We start from the raw sequence: 22,731 nt of genomic DNA, 5'->3' as shown, positions 1-22,731 counted from the left end.
AATCTACTGCAGCAGGTATGCACATAGAGGAACAACAAAGTACATGGATTGCTGACAAGGCTTTGCTTCAAAGGTACAAAATAGTTATGTTTCTAACACTCGCAGAAAAAAATTTACTAATAAGATAAAATGTGCAGTAGAAATGCATGTACTCCGTTTGTTCCTTTTAAAGATGAATTAATGAATTGCTATTTTGCATATTTAACTTCAGTATTTGTTTCAATAATTGGAACCCTCTTAAGGTTACTATATATCTTAAGAGGTGTCTCACACACAAAGGATGTCGCACGTCCAGTTAAATCTGTCGACAATGTACATGTAAACCCCATATCAAATTAAAACTTAACATAAAGGTGGCTATCAAACTATACTAAGGACTTTCAAATAAGTTGTACAATTTTTCTAGACGTTTAAGTGCAAGCATCCAAATCAAATTTTGAACGCTACAATTCAAAGCGAACTTTGTTTCTTGTTAATTTAATTTGTTTCTCAGTTTCTGGACACAAAATGCTAAAAAAAATGTGTTGCCATATTCAATCGCAGTAAAAACTTGCAGAACATTTTCGAAACAGGATTAAAGAATCGTGGAGTGATCGTACAAAAATCGCTCTCAAAAAAAATATATTTCGAAATAAAAATTCGTAGATATGGATAATAAACAATTTCCGTTGGTCCTGATCAGACCCACTGGCCTGGGGCAGTCATCAATTTTGATTAAGGGAAGATTTTTTACGAATGGTTTGTAAGCCGATTCAGAGACAAAGTGGTGTAAAGAACCAATTTACCGCAGGAAAAAAATAATAAGCATGTTATTTATCGGCTTAGGGTCGGTGCGTATGGTAAAAACCTGTGACCGAGGTCTTGAAAGTTCTGCCGGTGAGGCCGCAGGCTTCGGGCACCATTTTCAAGCCCAAGTCACAGTTTTTCACTATTTCACTTTCCTGCGGTAAATTGGTTGTTTACGCACGCCACTGTGTCTCTGAATCGGCTTACAAACCATTCGTAAAAAGTCTTCCCAACGTACGACTAACTCAGATACTGTAGAACTTGAACTTTAGTTTTATTTTGTTTTCTTACATATATACAGTACACAAAAGCATGTCGAGAGCAGATACACTTCTTACAAATAATATTTAGTGCATATAATTCACCACTTAAGTTCCACAAAATTGTTTTATGGTGTGAAATTCTGTGTAAATTTTGAAGTTGTACTACAAAAACAGTTTTTGTCAGTCGCTGCGAATCACTTGAAATCAGGTTCTTACACCGGAAATTGAATAGTTAAGTGTATTCCACTAAAACACCCTCAAATACACGAACGATCAAAGAGGTAAACTCGACTGAAATTGACTCATGATTTAGTTAAAATCATTTGTAGGTCGAGAGAACAACAAGATTACGCACCATTACAGCGCCGAACCAAAACAACTCTCACAAATAAAACACACAGTGGCCAGAACCCTCCGTGACAGAGCAAAGAATATTCCGTCGACCGACGAAGACAAAAAGTCCGAAGTACAACACGTGGTGGACGCACTCAAAACCAATGGTTACACGGACCAATTCTTAAAAAGCTGCCAAAGAACCAAACCACCTAAAGCATTAAATCAGCCCCAAAATAATCAGCCACAAAGCCGCAGAGACTTTGTTACTTTGCCATATTTTCAAGGAATCTCTGAAAAAATTGCAAGAACTTTGGGACAATTCGACGTAAATGTTGCTCATAAACCCGTCAAGATGGTTGGTTCGATCCTGAAGAAACCGAAGGACAAATTCGATCAAGACCTGTCAACTGGCGTTGTGTATAAAATCAATTGCAAAAACTGTGAAAAAACTTTACATCGGACAACAACTTTTGAGAATTTTTTTTTTAATGAAACATTCGTTTGAATTTACTTGCAGTGACTTTCCTTACCATTTTAAAGCGAATAGAGACAAACTTGTGTAGATTAATCGTCGATGGAAGTGTAAAAAGGGCAAAGGTTCTTGATTACCGCTAGTTCACTCACGAAAATTGATCAACACGAAGATTTCACCCGCTGCGAAAGCTTTCAGAGACAGGAAAATCCGGACCGCGCTAAGAACCAATCAGATTGCAGGATTTGTTACCGTGCCCTCTTGAAAAACAATAAGGAATTTCTCTGCATTGTCATTTAAGAGTCGATGCAAATTACTCGTTTTTATAAAGAACCATGCTTATTTTTAAGGAAGATTGCATGACGACCCCAAAGAGCGTCTGCCTAGGTATAGCGAATGATGTAAGGGGATTGTTTCACGGCTCGGCGCATGTATAAGCATGTAGTAACATGAGCCCATTTGATTCAGCGAAATTTTTCTTTGAAAGTTGCGCGGTCGGTCGCGTCCACACACCGATAGAGGTGTTTCTCATCACTATTGCTTTGGTATTTACCAACTCCCAAGCACCACTCAATTCCAAGGTTTATGAACCAATCGGATGCGAGTAAATAACGCGTGTGTGTGTCCAGAATAAATCGTTCGGCCGGAATAACAGTTCGATGTTCAATACTTAATACGATCTTTCCCATGTAAATCTGTTGATATCTTCCGCTAAATTTGGGCATCAGTCATTCTGCATACCCAAATGATAGTCTGTGATTGCTGAAAAACATGTCCCTCAGTAAGAAAGCGAAACAAGTTACTATACTGGCGCGAATGCTTGGGCATGCGCCGAACCGTGAAACCCTCCCTTAACAGAGCCACGCACTAGCCATCAATTTGCATCGGAATCATTTCCTTTTTATACGCGTTGCTGCTGGATTCTAAGACCTTTAACAACCTCGCCTTAAAAAATGGTCTCTCGATTCTGTTTGAATAATCGATAAAAGATTTCGTTTGGATAGCCTTCGGGAACATCTCAGTAGAAACATTATCGATTTTTATAACAATAACGCCGTTGTCTCCTATTTTCAAGTGCTGATATATAGCTTGTTGTAGCTCGAAATTACACCATTGGCTTGAGAAGAAGGTCTTGGATATGACGGCAATTACTTTTCTACTCTTACGAACGCTCTCTGTCATATTTACTACAAAATGCTCTCCTGGAACAAAATCTCGGTAGTGGACACAGCACTTGTAATGAAACTCCTTCTCCAGGATCGGCAGAAGGGTTTCATCTACCCATTTTTGGTCATGCTGGTTGAATATTATGAAGGCGTCGTAATCAGCATCATCTGCAAACATAGGATATTTGAATGCTGAGAAAAAGCAATCACAGTCATATTTAAGAGAAACAAACTCAGATAACCATATGGAGTGGCCGCATAAAAAAAATACAAAAACAAACGGACAGACAAGCTGGGATTAGAGATTGTATGTAATATTTTTTAGCTTGAACTTTCAATTTTAATATTTCCCACCAAGTACTACTATTATCCCCTTACATGAGCCTTTTGGTCATAAATAGGGTTAAGTTTTGCACTGTAGCCTTGAACTGGGTATGTCTTTTTCGAGGAAGCTACTCTCTTATCATTATATATCGATAAGACCATCAACAAAAGCTTCACAAATTATGTTTAGGGCAATTGTTCCAGCCGCAACGGTCATAACTAGGGAATCAAAATTTTTGTCAAGTCAAATAGGGTGAGAAAAGTCGAAAATCGCAGATTTTGGTCATAAATATAGGGTAAGGTGTTTGGGAAGCGGGCCGCACTAGGGCTTTCCACAAGTTGCTCGACAACTTTTAGGCAACTTCTGGTATTTCGGGCAACTTTTTTTCATTTCGAGCAACTTTTTGCATTCGGAGCAATTTCTAGTTTTCTGTCAATTCTGAGAAACCGGAACAGCTTTTAATTGCTTAAATTGACCTTCCTGTCATATTTCAAAACGTGTTAGTGGACAATTTGTTAACTTCCTGTGAAAAAGGACCCAGATCCCCCTCCCCCCCTGCGGCAGATCATGGATGTAAGATGCATGCAGCCGAGCTGCTAGGTCAGCGGGTTTTTTTTTTAATTCAAAATGGTGGGCGAAGGACTCGAGTGTCTCAGGTGAAGAATTTTTACAAGATTAATATTAATATTGATGGGTAGTCTTCACGCATACAAGTTTTGGTTTTAATTAAGGAAGAGGTATTTAGCAACGCTGGTTACGCCGCAAAATTGTACAAAACGCTTAGAAATCTTACTTTTGTTGTACGTTTGCATCAGACAAATAAAGGAAGAAAGCAACAAAACTTTTTTTTGTTTTTTTTTTTTTTTGGAGTAACGTTTGAGCAACTTTCGTTACAAAAAGGTACTTTTGACTTTGTTTGAGCAACTTTTGAGCAACTTTTGAGCAACTTTCGTTACAAAAAGGTACTTTTGACTTTGTTTGAGCAACTTTTGAGCAACTTTTGAGCAACCCTTTGGGAAATGTCGCGCAACTTGTGGAAAGCCCTCGGCCGCACACCCAGATCCAATGTTTCTGGGAGTACCCCATCCCCACCCCCCCCCCCCCCCTCCTAGTTATTATCTGGTTAGATCATAGTCTCCTGTTCCCAAATAGTGTTGTGTCCTTATGTAAATATTTCAACCCAACTGTGGATGGAGTGTATTGTCAGTTTTAACAAGCAAACGAAATGAACTTGTTTGTATTGATATCGAATTTGAAACTTAAAACGCACTTCATTAACACGGGCACAAACCTATTGACAAGTCACGGTTATCCCTTTTTCTTTTGCGGAGAAAAAGATAAGTCCCCGAGATAACAGATACCAGGACTACAACGATTCCTATGACAGTCAGCAGCACTACTGATAAAGGAACAAAAACAAAGGGTTATTAAATCCAGAGTATTATTTTTTCATCTACATAACTATATTATTATTTATACCATGTCATAGAAATACAGCCAATCAGAATACAGGAAATCCTTGTAAAAATTCGGCGGTATTACATCCGACCTTCCCATCACTAGCCGCGCGGCCTAAGTTGGCCACTGTATCTTCTATGGCATGGTATAAAATAGTTATGCAACGCTCTCTCGTGGGATACCGTGGAATATTCCACTTGTCACTTGTATTTTCTTGGTATACACACTCACCTAAAGGCTTGTGTGTATACCAAGAAAAAAAAGTTACTCGTGGGATATCCCATGATATCGAGGCTGCGCCTCGTGAGTTCATAACATTTTGACCACTGTGATGACGTATATCATTGTCGATCAGAGTACAGACAACGCTAAACCACATTGGATTTGTTTAATATACACACATGGACCTAAGTAATTATTACATGCACACAAGACATAAAATAAATACAATTAATTCCTGGTTTTCACTCACGGGATCAACAGCCGTGTTTTCTCACCGAAACAAAGAAAAGATTTACATAAAAATAGAGTTTAATTTCCAGAGGTTAAATTTTGGGCTCCAACATGGCCGTCGTTTCTTTGTTTAGGGGCTCCAACATTGCCGCCGTGACGTCAGGTGAAAACCAAGAAATTGATTCTTTACGGAAGCCCGTTTGCTGATATTGTGTTAGATACACGCTCTAACAGACATGACAGATAAAAACTTCAACTTCCTGGCTATATTACCTGTACTGCGTATTTGATTTGTAGTGGGCACAGTGGCTGAAATGAGTAAACCAATCAATCAATCAATATACATCTTTTTATGTATTAATATATATCTTTTTAAATACAAATCCTACTGCCATCTAAATAATTTTTACACAAGCAAGATATAAAATAAATATGTATAGGCAAAGGTATGAATGCGAGTTCAATTAAGCAGTTTACACTAGCCACAAGTGATATTTTAAATTCTCTCAAAATTTGAACGAATTTTCAAATATCACGAGTAGTGTAAATCTTTAACTGCGCGAGCTTTCATACGATTACTCATTTATTATATGATTGATAAAATTAGTATACGAACACGTGTCCGTTAATTTGCACTGCAGTGTAAATTAAGAATTAATGATAAATTGGCCACTTCTCAGCCAATCACGATATGAAGTAATATTTCAGTAAAAATAATAAAATACATTAACTAAATGCATATAGGTCATCGTACCAGTTGAGAGTGTAATTAAGGATTTACACTACGAGCGATATTTAAATTCTCTCCAAAGTACACTAAGTATTTTCAAATTTCCTGAATAGTATAAATCCTAAATTGCTCGAGCTTTCATACAATCACCCTTTTATTATATGGCTGGAAAAATTACAAAAGCGCGCCCATTAATTCGCAAATTAGAAATAAACGATTAATCTGGCTGCTCTCAGCCAATCACAGTGAATTAATTTTGTCGGTGACATTATAAAATATGTAATTTGTACAGCTTAAAAATTACATTTTTCAATCTGATCATTGGTGAAAGTATCCCTCTATGACTGATATTAAAACAACGAATTCGTGCTTGGTTTGGATCAAAAATAGCCCAGAAATTGGCAATTATGTGCAACGCACCATACGTGGTTTGTAATAGCGTGTCCAGAAGTGTAATGTTGATATTTATGTAAGTCTCTTGTCTAGCTTGAAAATAAAACTAAACTACGCATCTGAAATTTGGCAGACAGAAAAAGAAAAAGATAAGTCGCCGAGATAACAGATACCAGGACTACAGTGATTCTATGACAGTCAGCGGAACTACTGATTAAGGAACAAAAACAAAGAGTAATTGAATCCAGAGTATTATTTTTTCATCTACATAACTATATCATTATTTATACCATGCCATAGAAAATACAGCCAGTCAGAATACAGGAAATCCGTTGTATATTCGGCGGTATCACATCCAACCTTCCCATCACTAGCCACGCGGCGTATGTTGGCCACTGTATTTTCTATGGCATGGTATAAAATAGTTATGCAACGCTCTCTCGTGAGATACCATGGAATATCCCACTTCCCACTTGTATTTTCTTAATATACACATTCGCCTAAAGGTTCGTGTGTATAACAAAAAACCACAAATTACCCGTGGGATATCTCATGATACCGAGGCTGCGCCTCGTGAGTCCACAACATTTTGACCACTGTGATGAGGCATATCGTTGTCGATAAGAGTACAGACAACGCTAGACCACATTCGATTCGTTAATTTTACGATAACTGCAGAAATTTTCGCGCGCCTATTCACTAATTTTTATCGTCAATAAGCAAACAGACACATGAATTTATAATCTATGCGATGCGTCAACGAGCGAGAGTGGACAATTTGACAATCAAATTGATGTCAGTTTTTAATGCGTCTGTCCTGTTATTGACAATGGATTTCGTCATAACATTGTCAAAGTATGTCTGCGGATCCACTCGGCTATCGCCTTGTGGATCCAGGGCTGCTTTGACAATGTTATGACGAAATTCATGATCAATAACAGGACTGACGCATGACAAACTGACGTCAATTTGTTAAATATACACACATGGACCTAAGTAATTATTACATGCGCACAAGACATAAAATAAATATAATTAATTGTAAACTGATTCTTAACGAAAGCCCGTTTACTGATATTGTGTTAGATACACGCTCTAACAGACATGACAGATAAAAACTTCAACTTCCTGGCTATATTACCTGTACTGCGTATTTGATTTGTAGTGGGCACAGTGGCTGAAATGAATAAACCAATCAATCAATAAACATCTTTTTATGTATTAATATATATCTTTTTAAATACAAATCCTACTGCCACCTAAATAATTGTTACACAAGAAAGATATAAAATAAATAAGTATAGGTAAAGGTATGAATGCGAGTTCAACTAAGCAGTTTACACTAGCTACAAGTGATATTTGAAAATTCTCTCAAAATTTGAACGAATTTTCAAATATCACGAGTAGTGTAAATCTTTAACTGCGCGAGCTTTCATACGATTACTCATTTATCATATGATTGAGAAAATTACGAACACGCGCCCGTAAATTTGCAGTGCAGTGCAGATTAAGAATTAATGATAAATTGGCCAGTTCTCAGCCAATCATGGTGAAGTAATATTTCAGTAAAAATAATAAAATACATTAACCAAATGTATATAGGTCATCGTACCAATTGAGAGTGGAATTAAGGATGCATCTCTATACTGTACTTATGTGATTAAAAACCATAGCTCAGAATATTTGATGATGGCCTTGAGAAACGTTTGGTTATCCGCTAGCTTAAGATTGCTAAACAGAGGGTGGTCAGAATTTATTCTTCATTTTATGCTCTTGCATAGCTCACCTGTGATTTCCGGTGTTGTCGATGACATATAAAACCAAGGTAGATCTGAAAAAAAAAGTAAGAAAAAGGTTTACTTATTTCCTTGAATGAGAAGCAGTACAGTGAACCTCGTTTCGAAGCTTGGTGACTTATCATGCCGGCACTCTTCCCGTTCTCGTGCTCGTTTCCATTCCCCTTCTTTTCTCTATTGAGAGTCCAAGTTTCTATTGTTGTACATTTGAGTGCCTTATCACAATCAAATACTTGTGTCCCAAAAGAAACTAGCGCCCATCCCTAATATGAAGTACTCTTTCTCAAAGTAACCGCCCTCTATTGAGCTATCGAAAATACCTTTTAGCGTCCTGGGCTCTAAATTGAGCAATTACGGTTCTTAAGACAATTTTTGCGTTTCTATACTTCGATTCTTTCTAGAACTGCGAAGTTTTGATCAGGAGCACCAATAACAGCTTGATAAAAAATTCGATTCTGCTAAAACTCACCGAAAATTTTGTATAGGAAAACAAGGATTAGTCATCCTTTCGTATTGATTTTTAATTCTCCAACGAAAATCGATAAAAATAGTCTAAGTATTAAAAGATTCTTCATCGATTTCAGAGTTTTTTCTCAGTTGCGTGAAAATATAATCTTTCTATCTGTATCAAATATATAATATCAGTGACTAAAAAAGAGCAGATTAATCACTTTTCTCACTTGTTACTCTTTTTTAAATAATTAATGGGCACTACTAAAGCTGCACGTAGCTTAGGTGACCCAAGAACACGCTGTATCGTAAAAAAGGGGGTACCTTTCCATTCCAAGAACGAGAGGACAAGAAGGAAAACCAGCTAAAAGCTACAAAATAATGTTTACATACTTGTCCTCTATGGATAGTAAATTTCTTTAGGAGTGCCTTTAGCTTTAAGGACAACTCGCCTTTAATTTTAGAATTCTACTCTATCAGCGCAGGCTTACCTCTAAGTCCGAAGTAAGGGGAACATGGAAGTACGAATACCTTTTGTCAGCAAGGAAGAATAAATAAATAAATAAATAAATAAATAAATAAATAAATAACCCATAAATATAATAATCATTGTTACCAGAACAAGATATCAAACAAAGCAAACGAAATAATCAAATAATTCTACAGCGCGAATATATGAGACCTGTTATATCACATTTGAGGGAGAGTGTCATTGTATGCCGTGATTGTTATTAAAACTGCATGTCTACTCATTCTACAATAACGTGCCCGTGCATTCTTAGTCCACGAATATATAGGCCTCCTTTAATCGCTCTCGGCCTAATGCATTCTCTTCAATTCAAAACATAATTGGTATTCTTGAATATTAGTGTCATGCATCAGAAATTAGCTGGACGGGATTATTATAGAGTCGAGTAATTGTTAACTACTTCGAAACTTAAAATTGTTAAATCTCATACAACGTTACGATCTGTGCTCAATTGTTGAAGTTAAGGACTACTGAGCATTTAATATCTTGAGGTCGCTGGCTCAAATCCTTGAAAAGTTTCCTGAAAATTCGGATCTGCCAGCGCCAGGGTTGCTAAAGATTAAATTTGCCCCTGGAAAAATAAAAGATAAATTGCATTCCATGTGCAATTTTCGCAACGACTGAAAACAACAAGGAAACTTGCTGATATTCCATATAATTGCGAGAGGGAAAAAGTTTCAATAACTTTGTTGAGAACTTAGAATTCTCTAAACTGACGAACGAGGATCAAACAACGCCTGAACATGGCCTGTCCCTCGAAGAAATAAAAAAAGACAGGAACGACTTTAGCCCTCTTTCCCATTTTCAAACAAAAAATACATGAAACGATAATTTTACAAATATCTCCAGACCCCCTACAAGTTAGCGCCTCTGGCGCTCGCTTGTAAGCCCTACCCAATTCAAAATACACTCCGCCATCCCTGAAAGGTGTTGCCCAATGTTTAGAAGGTAAAGACGGTTTTACAGCGGATTTTTAGAAAAACGTTTGTGATATATTGCAGAGAGTACAACGAAGCTTTGCGAAAAGGAAGATTGTCGGTTTTCCTATATGCATTGAGGGATGCTATCTCTTGTTCCAAAAGGAGAATGAGCGCTTCAATTTAGACGGAAAACCCGATTTCCATTGGAAAATTTTCGAACAATTTGGAATACCTTCTGAGCTATCCCCCTTTTCTCGTTGTTACCGGAATGATCAGAAAATTACTGTACATGTACCATTTGCTTTTTCACACTATTCCGATGCTCCTTGATGAAGTACGCAGCCGCACGGTTTAGGTGGGACATAAAATGATCATGAAACAGTCCTTTTCACTGGAAGGTTTCCAAATGCTGTCAAATGATACACATTCATCACGTTCAGTTTCATTTTGTTTATTAAAACCTTCTGCTGTTTCATATGGCGGTTTTTTCCACGCATATGGAAAGCGCTCTCGTCAGAGCTAATTAGGCTGTCGTCCTCATTTTCAACAGGCCAGTACAGAAAGAAGGAAGCTTGCCTTGATTTCATATTCACACAGTTAGTAATTTACGCGTTGGTCATTTCTCCAAATACAGAGGCAGTGGCTCTTAACCTCTTAAAACTTTTAATAAGAGAGGGAGAAAGAGTTATTTGTTGTTTTTCGCCATGTTGTTTTATTTCACCCATATTTAAGCATATATGTGTGCTGACTATGACAATATAATACTTACTTGAAATTGAAATACCATATCGTAACTCCAACAAGACTCGGATTCATTAAAGATTGCGAACGTCTCGTTCTGAAAAGAGAAGAATGTAGACCTAAGGTGTTTGAAACATGTAACTGCTAAATTTAGTAATGGGGATCTGGGGAGAGCTTACAAATGCACTGGTCAAGTCAAGAACGACTTTAACTGAGCTGTTCTCTGTTCCTCTTTATCGAAAGCTTTCTGCAACAAAATTCTTACGATTAGGACTTGTTGTCAACTGCGATCTACAATCGAACCTCCACTAACGGCCACCTCTCCACAACGGCAACAGCCACTAAAACGCGTCTTGACTGCCAAAATAACCTCTCAATAACGGCTAGTGCTAATCAATAATTGACGAACGGTGTATACAAAACCCAATTTTCTTATTGCAAAAAGGCACCAAACGTGATCCGTACAGCGTCTGTTTTATTGATACGTTTTGATTTATATATGCTAAAATAAGCATTTTGTTTTAATTGAAACGATCTTCCTCTTTATCCAATTGGCAGATGGACTTTCACTAGAAAATCCAAGGAAGTAATAATATTAATATTATTAATTATTATATGGCTGTGTCTCACAAGGACTGGGAACTACCGAATTCACGAATTTCATTGGCTGAAATCGGTATTGACCGCGGTCTAGATTTTCCCATCTAGACCGGCATCTAAACCGGTTTCATTTTGCGCTGAAAAAGTAGCAAACTAAAATACAAAAATGTTCACCATTTTCTTTTATTTACTTCTCAATCATTTATGAAAGTGCCAAAAGGCCTGATGACAAAAAAAAAAAGTAAAGAGGACGAGCAAATTTCGGCAGGTTTAAGTTAAGCTCATCGCCGTTCGCAAGCAAAATGCCAGCTTGTACGAACCAGTTACATCAGTTAAGTTGTTCTTGTTTGCCATATAATAAACATCTTATTAACCGAGCTAAGTCGGTCTGTATGGGAGAATCTTGACCTCGGTCGTGTGTACAGACCTCACTGCGTTCGGTCTGTACTCATGACCTCGGTCAAGATTCTCCCATACAGACCTCCAGCTCGGTTAGTAAGAGCCAATTATTAATATTAATATTAATATTATAAATATTATACTTTCCAATTCAGAGACGACTATGTTAGTGCTTAAAGTTTGGTACTTGAATGTTAGCTCGTTGCTTACTGTTTGATTGGAAGTTGATTGAGGGTCTGAATTGGGGGGGGGGGGGGGGGCAACATGTCGGTTGTCGGTTAAAATTTTATTACTTTGTCGGTTGTCAGTTAAAATTTTTCACCTTTGTCAGTTGTCGGTAAATCTCAGTTAATAATTAAAAATGCAAGCTAATTATAACATTTTTTATGTATTTTGCGCAGTTTTAACCCTTTGAATACCAAACTTTCGCCAAAAAATAACGTTTTTAACCGTTTAGTCAGGTTTTTTAGCTTCCATGACGCTAAATAAGCCTAAGTTTTGCTAAAAAAGCTTTTTTTACTAAAAGGAAAGATTTTTCGAGGATTAGGTACAAAATTGAGCAAAACTTCAAATACGGGCATGCGCATAAGCCAAACTTTGAACGTCTCTCTTTTTTTTTTTTTTTTTGCTATTAACCGTTCTCAATTTCGTTTGTTAGCCCTTTCCTTTCTGTTTTTCTCTGCCCTTTTACACTGGCTACCTTTTGCATTGTATGTTCTTTCTGGCTGCAGTGAAAAGTTGGATGTTAATTACGGGCGAAGTCTAGGAATGGACCTTGATCAATCATAGGCGTTGTGGACCATTTTGCCACCGTTTTTGCACCAAAACTGATAACCTTGTTTTTCGATTTGCGACGTCGGAATGTCGTCGATATCTAAACCTGACCATTGTGCGGAAAGGACTAGCCTAGCACTACTATCTGCTTATCAAGAATATCTGATGACATTTAAATTGATGACGTCACAAGTGGTACAAAGAGCACGACCATTAATTACGCATATATGCGTAGTTGGTATTCAAAGGGTTAAGACTTTAAACTCTAGACGAAGTGTAAGACTTGTAATAATTCATTATTTAATTGCACTTAAACCTCGTTAGCTCTGTTTTTTATTTTTTTATTTTTATTTTTTAAGCAATGTGATCGTCTACCCCACTTTCGTTTGCAAATCTAGTACACCGATAAAATCACCAAAGCTTTTATTCTAGATGTGACTTTGTTTTCCTGTCGATTACGGGGCATCGAAGTAAATCAGGAGAGGTAAATTAGACAAAGAGTGAAACGCCCACTCCAGCCCTTGGGATACGTAATTTTGTTTGCCACTGCCCATCCGTGACAATTGCAAAATTTTCGCATTTGCACGCAGGCGATTTGTCCAGGCGAAATAACTCAAACGATCACCTGCCAATTCCAATATTGATGTGCCTGCTCCTTTAGTCCTAAAAAATCCGTAAGATGTTTTTTTTAGCTCAGATACTCCGTTGTGAGTTTATTTGTCCACCGGAACCCGGCTTCGATGGCGTTCGATGGCGACCTCTATTTTTTCGGAAAAAGAAAATCACCATGACTTTAACAATCCCACTCATGGCCCGACCGTATGAATGAACAACAGGCAGTGAAAATACAACAGCAGGGCGTCTCGTCGGCTAGATTACGAGCCGCTGTTCTAGAAATGATACCCCCGCTGCTCCGCGAATAGGAGGATCCTGTGGCTTTAAAGTAATTTGAAGACAGGGAATTCTATCATTGACCTAATAATATACATGAAAAAATTACTCGATTCTGATTGGCTGAGAGCAGTGCAGTTCAAGTGTAACACCAGTGCAAAAAGTGAACACAAGTGCAAATTACACATCGTAATTCTGGATTATGATTGGCTGAAAGACAATAGGAAATTTTCTAAGTCAATGATATCACGTAAAATGATGACGAAAATTTTGTGCAGAAACTTTGAAAGAAGTTTTCTCGAATGAGAAAAAATGGCTTCAAGAAGGAGACCTCGGCACTTCCTCCACGCAAATTTTTTCATGTTTATATTACCAATAAATAATCATATGGTTTTTCTCGTTCAATTTGGAATTAATTTGCACTTGTGAGTTTTTGTGTGGGAGAACTGTGGTATCCCACACCATTGTCATCGGCTCGTGTATATCCGTCAATGCAAATAAGATTGTATCCCACACATGTACCCTTTGGGTACCTATTTTTCAAAAAGCTGATATTGCACGAGCCGAAGCTCGTGCAAATTAATTCCAAATTGAACTCGAAACCGTATGATTACCTATACAAATTTGGAATTAATGTGGTTACGTCTGGTGAAATAGAGCCCACGAAAGGATCTGGACATTTCCTGAGCTAGAAATAAATTCGAAATGCTGTTCTTTCTGAATTCAAACATCCCTACAACGTCGGACCATGTCGGTTGTCGGATAAATACATTGCCACATTAATAAAGCTTTTACTTACTTTAAAATTTTTGTTGTCGATAGTCGGTAATTTTTTCCTGGTTTAGTCGGTAGTCAGTAATATTTTTCGCCCTTTGTGGCTAGTCTTTTAACCCCATTCAGACCCTCGTTAGTGTTGGCATGGTCTCACTAATCGATTAAAACGGATGAAAAGCCTATCGTTGGAGTAAAGCATTATCAAGAAAAGTAGAAACTACAGCAGGACAACTTATCTGAGGAACATTACGAGCGTCAGCAATTGATAAACTTCTTACCTTTTGCATCTTTAACCAGCCTCGGGTAAAATTGTCATCATGACAGTAGTAAAAGAGGGCGTATTCCGTTGAGTTCGTAGAATCTAACAAAGGAATTTTTGAACAAAGGATATCATATCAAAGGATATAAGTAATCGTAGTTAGGTGTCCCCAGTTAGTATACATTGTCTGGTAGCGACTTCGACACGTTAATAAAGTTCTTATCTTATCTTATCTTATATCCGTGTAACCTCTGCTCTTACAAAATGACAGTTACATGAAAGTTCACGAAACTTTTTTTGGAAACATATCAAGGGTTAAGCTACATGTAAATGTCATACTTGCAAATATCCATCGTATTAGTGTCCGAAATCTTATTTACAGCTACAGTGCGGCTTAACAGACTTGCAAACTTGTAGGACCTTACGCCAGTAATTATTGAACGGTTTTGCTTGTAAATGGTTCACTATCTATCAACGTTTCCGAAAGCAAACTGAACTCGCGGGTCTATATTTTATTGACCTTTTTCGTGTGTGCCAACTTCTGATTAAATAATCGAATTTTTATTTTAAGGTAACTAAACTGAATTGGGTAGGATCCTGGTCAACTAGGGATAACCTCCGAAGTTCCGCTTATGATATCATTGTCATAATAAATATCTTTATCATTGTCCTACAGTACGAGGAGCAGTAAAATTTAAACAATGCAAGTAGCATCAGTAACGTCAGTAATCGTATTTAATTGTAAGTAATTTAGGTATTAGTATCGAAGAATAAGTATTCGTATTGTATTACATCTGTAATCGTATCGTATTGCAAGTGGTGTATAAGTAATCGCATTGCATAACCAGTTTTGTTAGTATTGTAAGTAGCCGTACCAGTGTTCAGAAGTAGTGCTAAGTAGTGTAAATCACATTAAAATGTAAAAACAAAAAACAACATAACAAAAATGGTTTAGGCAACAACCCTTCTTCACTAACAAATGGATAGAGCGTTTATTTTATGTCCGTAGGCAAAAGTTATGATATAATTATCAGTTGAATCCGACTAAGCAGCAGGATATTTGTATTCATTTATATACTGCCGTTATGATCACCTCTACTGAGTTGAAAAATGAACGTTTCATAGTAATAGTAACGAATCAAGGTAAAATGATGGAAAACCTTCCTGAAATTGCCAAAAATCAACAAAAACTGAATATTCAATAAAGAATCGATAACTTTGAAAGATCAATTAGGATAAAAAAACAACCAGCCATAAAACAATCCTGTGGAAAAGTAGACAAGTGCAAAGTTAATTAATGTAGAAATATTAGAATCCTACGGAAATCTAACTACTGTGGCACAATTTAAGTTTCGCTTTTTAAGTATTTCGAGTGTGTTTTCGTGATAACATAAGCACTCATCACCGTCGGCAGTTTTTGGATCGTGGTACAGGTAGTTCAAGTATTATATTGTAAGTAGTGTTAAGTATTATTTAAAACTTTCATAAATATACTATAACACGATCACCTACCTGATATAGGATCCCACGATATGTTGAGATACCAATTGTTTGAGTTTTCATATTGGTTACGCTTTGGGGGTCTCAAAAATGGAAATGAGTTGTTGCCTGATACCCCATCTTCACAGGGATTATCTTCTATATGAAACGCAAAAAAAGTTAAACCAAATTAACGCCATGAAATGGGAGCCAACATCAGTCCCGTTTCTTCACCAGGATCTACACCACCTTGTGGTAGAGCCGGCTGTCTCCTGTTCCCCTGGCCCAACATATCGAAGATATCTATATCTAACGAAGTAATCCCTCGTCCCAACCTAAGCTGTAAATTAACCATTTGTCTACTTTCGAAAAACAACCTTGTTTCTGTTGGAGCTGCGTTTCTTGGGTTTCAAATGGAACTGAAGATTACCCCCAGGGGACTCCCATAAAAAAAGAACAGGGATGCTCGTCGGAAATTTCGAAAAAAGAAAACCTAAGAGGTACCAAGAGTTTTGTGGGCGTGGCTTGAAATGTTTTTCACCCCTAATAGGTGCCAACTCTAAAACAACACAGTATCTGCTGTCATATATTTTTAGGCTCAACACCCTAAAAGGTTCTGCAAAAGCTCCCGTTGTGGACCTTTGAAGCCTGAACACCCTAAAAGGTACCAGAACCGCGTTTTTAACCCTCAGAAGGTACGACGAACACGCTCATCTTTTTTTTATATGGGAGTTCCTGCCCCGGCAGATTACCTTCCGAATGCGCTCTTTGGCATAATGTAAGGCATTAATCGAAACGCCAATATGCCTGGTGTTTAAAACGAATTTGACGTTAAACTGAGAAATTACAAAGGCAATAGACAATACCCACGCCAAAAAATGATAGCTAGCCAATAATGGTTTCTGCAACATCGGACAAATGATGCCCTAAACCGTGTCAAGATGTTGTGTGCCTTTGGTCACATTGAGATGTTAAGAATTAAAATTTCACTGCTGAAATCAAATTCTAATAAGAGAACAATTCGAAATACATTTGATAATGAGCATTAAAAGAATAAAACTACGACGTTTCGAAGTCATCTTGACTCCATTATCAAGTAGAGGTGTTAGCTGTAGTTTCGAGATTAAATACAAATAAAGGTGATAGAGTACATTAGAATAATAAGTGTTTCGTTGTCATTGGTGTTTGACGTGACAGTGCGTGCGGTATTTGTTTAAATAAATACTTTTGCACGTATTGAGTCTGACTACGTGCAAAAGTATTTATTTAAACATATACCGCGCGCACTGTCACATTAAACACCAACGAAACACTTATTATTCTAATGTACTCTATAACCTTTATTTGTATTTAATCTCGAGACTACAGCTAACACCTCTTCTTGATAATGCAGTCAAGATGACTTCGAAACGTCGTAGTTTTATTCTTTTAATATTCATTATCAAATGAAATCAAATTGTTAAGGCTATACGCCACGCCAGGAGCCAATGACCTAAGAGAACATTGCTGGGGGCATTTCTCGTGTAACGAATAACCCATAAAGTGAAGAGTTTCTAAGAACAAATGAGGAAATATCTTTTGCCTTATCGAGATCGATTTGATAGTAATGCCGTGGACAATGTTTTGACCAAGGTGTATATTCAATGTGCTCACCTTCTGTGTAACGCTTCCTTCTCTTTAACGTTGGAGTTAGATGAGGTGGAATACGCAGGATTGTGGCATTCAAATTAAAATCGCCCTCCTTGTTCTTTCCAAGGCACTTCTCAAAGCAAGTCTGATGTCTTGATATCTGTTCAGAAAGAATTCAAAATCAAATTGCTGACACTTGGTATTTTTAAGGCTGACGAATTTTGTACCGTGGATAAATAAAGATTATCTATCTTATCTATCTATCTACCCTTGGTGTATATGTAATATGTGACTTCATAAAACAGCATGGTGATGAGACTTGTCAACTGGGTAGATGATGACCATAAAATTGATCTTAAATCTGTCTCACAGAATAAGAACACAGCTCCGAAGAACATTGTGTATTTTTTGTGGTAATCATTATTCAAGCAATAAACACTAATTTAATAATTTTGTTTATTAGAAAAATTTATCCAGAGGGACCGAGTACTACAGGGATAACTCGACTTGTTACACAAAAAGCAATTTTCAATTCGACACAACAACAACAAGCAAACGAACTAAAACGATCGAGCCACTCTCAAGCAGATGTTTTGTCCGTGGAGGTGCCTACGACCGAATGGCTTACTGTTTATAGGCGTTTTTAAAGCGAGTGGTTTTCAATCAACGTTCTCCTTTCTCTGTCTACTCTACGTGCTGCTTCACGTCTGGGCCGTTCTTCAACTTCTTCATTGCCCTGGCAGACATATCTGAGTTGTCTGCGATTGAATTCTCAGTTTTTGCAGTGGACATCTCAACATTGTCGATTTCCACTTCTTAGCATGGGTGTGGTTGAATTTGACCACTGCTCCGCGGACAAGCACAGCCTTGCTTGCCTCCACCACCTCCTGCTTCGTCGATTGTTTTGCTCTCGCTCCAATTCGAACCCGGCCAGAACGCAGTAAAAGAAAACGTTCTTCGTAGGGGAACGCTTGCTACGCAGGCTAGTATTGGACAAGCTCAATTCATCGCTTGTGGCTGCAAGAGAGTCCCGGAGTGACGCTCGCAGATAGAAGAACTTGTCGACGGGAGTGAGCGATTGTTTTCGCTGAAAATTTCTTAAAAGAGAAGGTCACTCCAAAAAGTTTTCCTTTTTTGTCTTCGCCTATAGTACACATTCAGCCATCCCACCAACCAAAATATCAGCCCCTGAAGTGCCTGCTATCCTGAAGAAATACGTCTCGAATGAAGCGACTTCGGAGGCCGCCGTTTTGAATTGTACTTGGCAGCCAGGCCGTGTTTATGTGACATCATTCCGTCCGACTCAAAATTGGCGGCAAGGAGAAAAACCTGCAACTGACTTTGTATCCTTCACAAGGTCAGCAAAATGTTTTCTTCAAAGCGATTATTCACTTCACAGAAGCCATTTAAACAAAATCTCTTGGACGGAATGACATCACGAAAACGCAACCTGGCTGCTGCGTACTGTTAACAATGACGGCAACGACGTCGAATTTTGGGCTTCTTTGAAGACGAGTTTCATAAGGGAAACCTGCACTTTAGAGGGTGAAACATCGGTGAGTGGCTAAACTTAGAACGAGGCCTTCAATATTAGCGTTGACAAGAAATATACGTTTTTAGAAGAGACCTCTTTTAAGACGACCAAATCGACCACACTTGACTGATTTGGAGCGTCGATTATCATCCATATGGTACACAACGTGAACGTACAGAGGTTAAATAAACAGGTCTAGGAACGAAGCAAAAGCAAACCCAACCCGAAAAAAAGCTTTTCTAATCACCAAAACTCCAAAGCCAAATACTAATTACAGAGGAAAAACCGAAAACCGCAACAGATTAGCATCAAGCTAGATTGTTAACATTGGTGCATTAGTTCTGAAAGTTTGATTTCCCGTATGATAAGATTAAGTGGCAACAAAGAAGATCAAAGTTTGTCACGTCTTGTCAGACATGATACTGCTGTTATAAAATACGAAAGGTCCTAAAAGAGTATGAATTCCCTTGGACGTCCTGTTTTAACTTTTTACACTTGCAAATTGTAAATCTTTTACACTTGCAAATATCAAGGCTTATTGAAACTTTCAGTTCCATCATTAGGCATAAGACTAAAACCTATCAGGCAGCGGCGTTTGCGTTTTCCTTTTCCTTTTTGGCCAAGGTGAAAGCTCACTGTTTCTGTAAAAACTTCCTGTTGACATGTCGTGGCGACATCTGATATTCTCGAATTTGCGGCGTCGCGGATAATCAAATCGCAGAAGCGGAAAATGTTTGTCATATTACTGTAAATACGTGCACGTACGAGTGCCAAAGAGAACAAATAAAACACCTCCTAGCGTGTGAAGGAAAACAGAGAACAAAGTTAATTACTTGCATTTGTCTACATACAGTATGTAAAATACGTCTCTTAATAGTCTTTCTGTGGACTACACGTTCGCTTTGAATAATGACTTGATTTTAAAGAAAGTGGATTCGGTAAATATCACTCAGCATAGAACACGCAAGCAGGAAAATCCATTAAATAGTTGAGGTAATTCTAGTCCAAAGGGAGCCTGATTTGTTCAGCCCACAGTTATCCGCAGCGCATTTTGATAATGATATCGACTCCTCTCGAGGATCGAGGTTCAAGTCTGAATCACTGAACCGTCGAACCTAATCTTTGTGGTAGACCTGGAACAGGGATTTATAGTTCGGTTCATGAAAAATCCCACGCTTCAAACGACTCTTAAAGTAAATAATTGCGTGTATTTAGTAAAGGGCAGATACCACACCCTTAAAATAACCAGGTGAAATGCTGAGGCTTCCTCTCATTATGATACAAGCATACGGCGAGTAAACTAGTCATGAGGTAACATTTGTCTCTCCGTAGATTCCACGTGCCCAGGGAAATCAGACGTGTTTCATTTATGTGGGCAGTCCAGGCTGTAATCGCAGAATTAACCTTAATTAACCATCAAAATATCCACAAGACAACGGTTTGATTAGTGACAACCAAACCTGAATATTGCACGTCATTGATTTACAATTGATTTACAATGAAAGTCAAATAAACGCCGCCGAGTCGAAATCGATTCCGGTAGCTGTATAAATTAAGAGAAGAAAAATGCATTTGCGAGGGGTTTTCACCTACACTATTTTCTACAAACTGCAATTGAATGGGAAACATTTACTTCAGGTGTCAACTCATTGCGTCGGAAAACATGACGAAATTCAATTCAAGTACGTAGACATGGCACGAGAGGGGCATTTGCTCACATATCGCTGCAACAAAAGGATCACGACAATTGTTTGTAGTAAGATTCGATCGTCAGGTATTCTTACAGAGAACATTTCATTACCCAAAACGTATTTTGCACTTGTCCGTACAAATTCCGCTGTCAGAAAGACAACAATGTTTTAACTTGCAAATCAAAATTGAAATCTTTCTTACCAGAAAGCAACTCCGCAAACACCGTCGCGTCAGACTTGAGCGATTGTTATATTCGTTTAGGTGTCTTGAGCTTCGACATTGCACAGTTCCAAAACTGTGCAGAAAATAAAGCAGGCAAACGGTCACGACCGAAGTGTACAACATTGTTTCCAATTCTAGGACAGCTTCTCCTCACAGGACGTAGTAAATGTTCCTGTCTAGCCTTAGTATCAGGTACTCAGGTCAGTTACGTGACGAGTGACGCCTATTTTAACACCAAATCACGCGCAAGCGACAAGTGCGCACAAAGAGCGGAAGACGAATTGCAGACAATTGACGTCATAATTTGTTTTTAGATAAGCCTAGATATTTCTTTGTGTTTTAACCCCCAGCGACCTGCGTACAGAAAATTATCTCAACAAAAAAGTCCAATGTTCAATTATTGCAGTTCAAAACTAGAATGCTGATTTGCTAGAATGTCTCTCTGAGATTTCGTACTGAATTTGCTTACGAGCGATGCCTTGGCGTCCACCACGCGCACTATGTGCTAGCTTAATTAATCAACCGTCTCACTATATCTAAATACATGGGCAATAAAGACAATATGGTATTTTGGTGCACGTAGCGAAGGGAAACAAGAAAGAAAGTGGATTCGGTAAATATGACTGAGCAACTGGAACACGCAAGCAGGAAAATCCATTAAATAGTTGTGATAATTCTGATTCAAAGGGAACCTGATTTGTTCAGCCGACAGTTATCTGCAGCGAATCTCGATAATGATTTAGACTCCTCTCGTGGACCGAGGTTCAAGTCTGAATCACTGAACCGTCGAACCTAATCTTTGTGGTAGACCTGGAACAGGGATTTATAGTTCGGTTCATGAAAAATCCCATGCTTCAAACGAGTCTTAAAGTAAATAACTGCGTGTATTTAGTAAAGGGCAGATACCACACCCTTAAAATAACCAGGTAAAATGCTAAGGCTTCCGCCCATTATGATACAAGCATACGGCGAGTAAACTAGTCATGAGGTAACATTTGTCTCTCCGTAGATTCCACGTGCCCAGGGAAATCAGACGTGTTTCATTTATGTGGTAGTCCAGGCTGTAATCTCAGAATTAGCCTTAATTAACCATCAAAATATCCACAAGACAACGGTTTGATTAGTGACAACCAAACCTGAATATTGCACGTCATTGATTTACAATTGATTTACAATGAAAGTCAAATAAACGCCGCCGAGTCGAAATCGATTCCGGTAGCTGTATAAATTAAGAGAAGAAAAATGCATTTGCGAGGGGTTTTCACCTACACTATTTTCTACAAACTGCAATTGAATGGGAAACATTTACTTCAGGTGTCAACTCATTGCGTCGGAAAACATGACGAAATTCAATTCAAGTACGTAGACATGGCACGAGAGGGGCATTTGCTCACATATCGCTGCAACAAAAGGATCACGACAATTGTTTGTAGTAAGATTCGATCGTCAGGTATTCTTACAGAGAACATTTCATTACCCAAAACGTATTTTGCACTTGTCCGTACAAATTCCGCTGTCAGAAAGACAACAATGTTTTAACTTGCAAATCAAAATTGAAATCTTTCTTACCAGAAAGCAACTCCGCAAACACCGTCGCGTCAGACTTGAGCGATTGTTATATTCGTTTAGGTGTCTTGAGCTTCGACATCGCACAGTTCCA

At 38.0% G+C, this 22,731-nt stretch overlaps 1 protein-coding gene across 4 annotated transcripts; it reads right to left on the bottom strand.

Annotated features, from left to right (window-relative positions):
• Window positions 1-1,038: 1,038 nt before the first annotated feature.
• LOC149102228 (toll-like receptor 4) lies at window positions 1,039-21,372 on the bottom strand. 4 transcript variants are annotated; one of them, XM_089275013.1, is made up of 11 exons: window positions 21,051-21,372; window positions 17,648-17,783; window positions 16,028-16,150; window positions 14,535-14,617; window positions 10,847-10,915; window positions 9,120-9,159; window positions 8,169-8,213; window positions 7,524-7,559; window positions 5,533-5,568; window positions 4,640-4,747; window positions 1,039-3,191 (listed from the first exon to the last, which is right to left on the bottom strand). In XM_089275013.1, exons 1-11 carry the CDS (start codon window positions 21,192-21,194, stop codon window positions 2,725-2,727), a joined length of 1,287 nt encoding a protein of 428 aa, XP_089131139.1. In that variant the 5' UTR covers window positions 21,195-21,372; the 3' UTR covers window positions 1,039-2,724. The 4 variants fall into 4 exon arrangements, with proteins under 4 accessions (XP_089131139.1, XP_089131138.1, XP_089131137.1 ...); XM_089275012.1 differs by having other exon boundaries at window positions 4,640-4,744; window positions 16,028-16,153; window positions 21,051-21,367; XM_089275011.1 differs by having other exon boundaries at window positions 16,028-16,153; window positions 21,051-21,365.
• Between the last annotated feature and the right edge of the window lie 1,359 nt (window positions 21,373-22,731).

The sequence above is a fragment of the Orbicella faveolata genome, unplaced genomic scaffold, assembly GCF_042242905.1.
Source record: "Orbicella faveolata isolate gen_17 unplaced genomic scaffold, um_ofav_v1 contig_36, whole genome shotgun sequence".
NCBI lineage: Eukaryota > Metazoa > Cnidaria > Anthozoa > Scleractinia > Merulinidae > Orbicella > Orbicella faveolata.
This window is presented reverse-complemented; position numbering and strand designations above follow the sequence as displayed.

Excerpts from the sequence above, each read along its gene's own strand:
- LOC149102228 (XM_089275011.1), bottom strand. The coding sequence starts at position 21,194 with ATGTTGTACACTTCGGTCGTGACCGTTTGCCTGCTTTATTTTCTGCAC. Across the intron at positions 8,214-9,119 it reads CCCTTACTTCGGACTTAGAG|ATCTACCTTGGTTTTATATG; the intron begins GTAAGCCTGCGC and ends TTTTTTTTTCAG. Across the intron at positions 5,569-7,523 it reads AAATCAAATACGCAGTACAG|CCACTGTGCCCACTACAAAT; the intron begins GTAATATAGCCA and ends TACTCATTTCAG.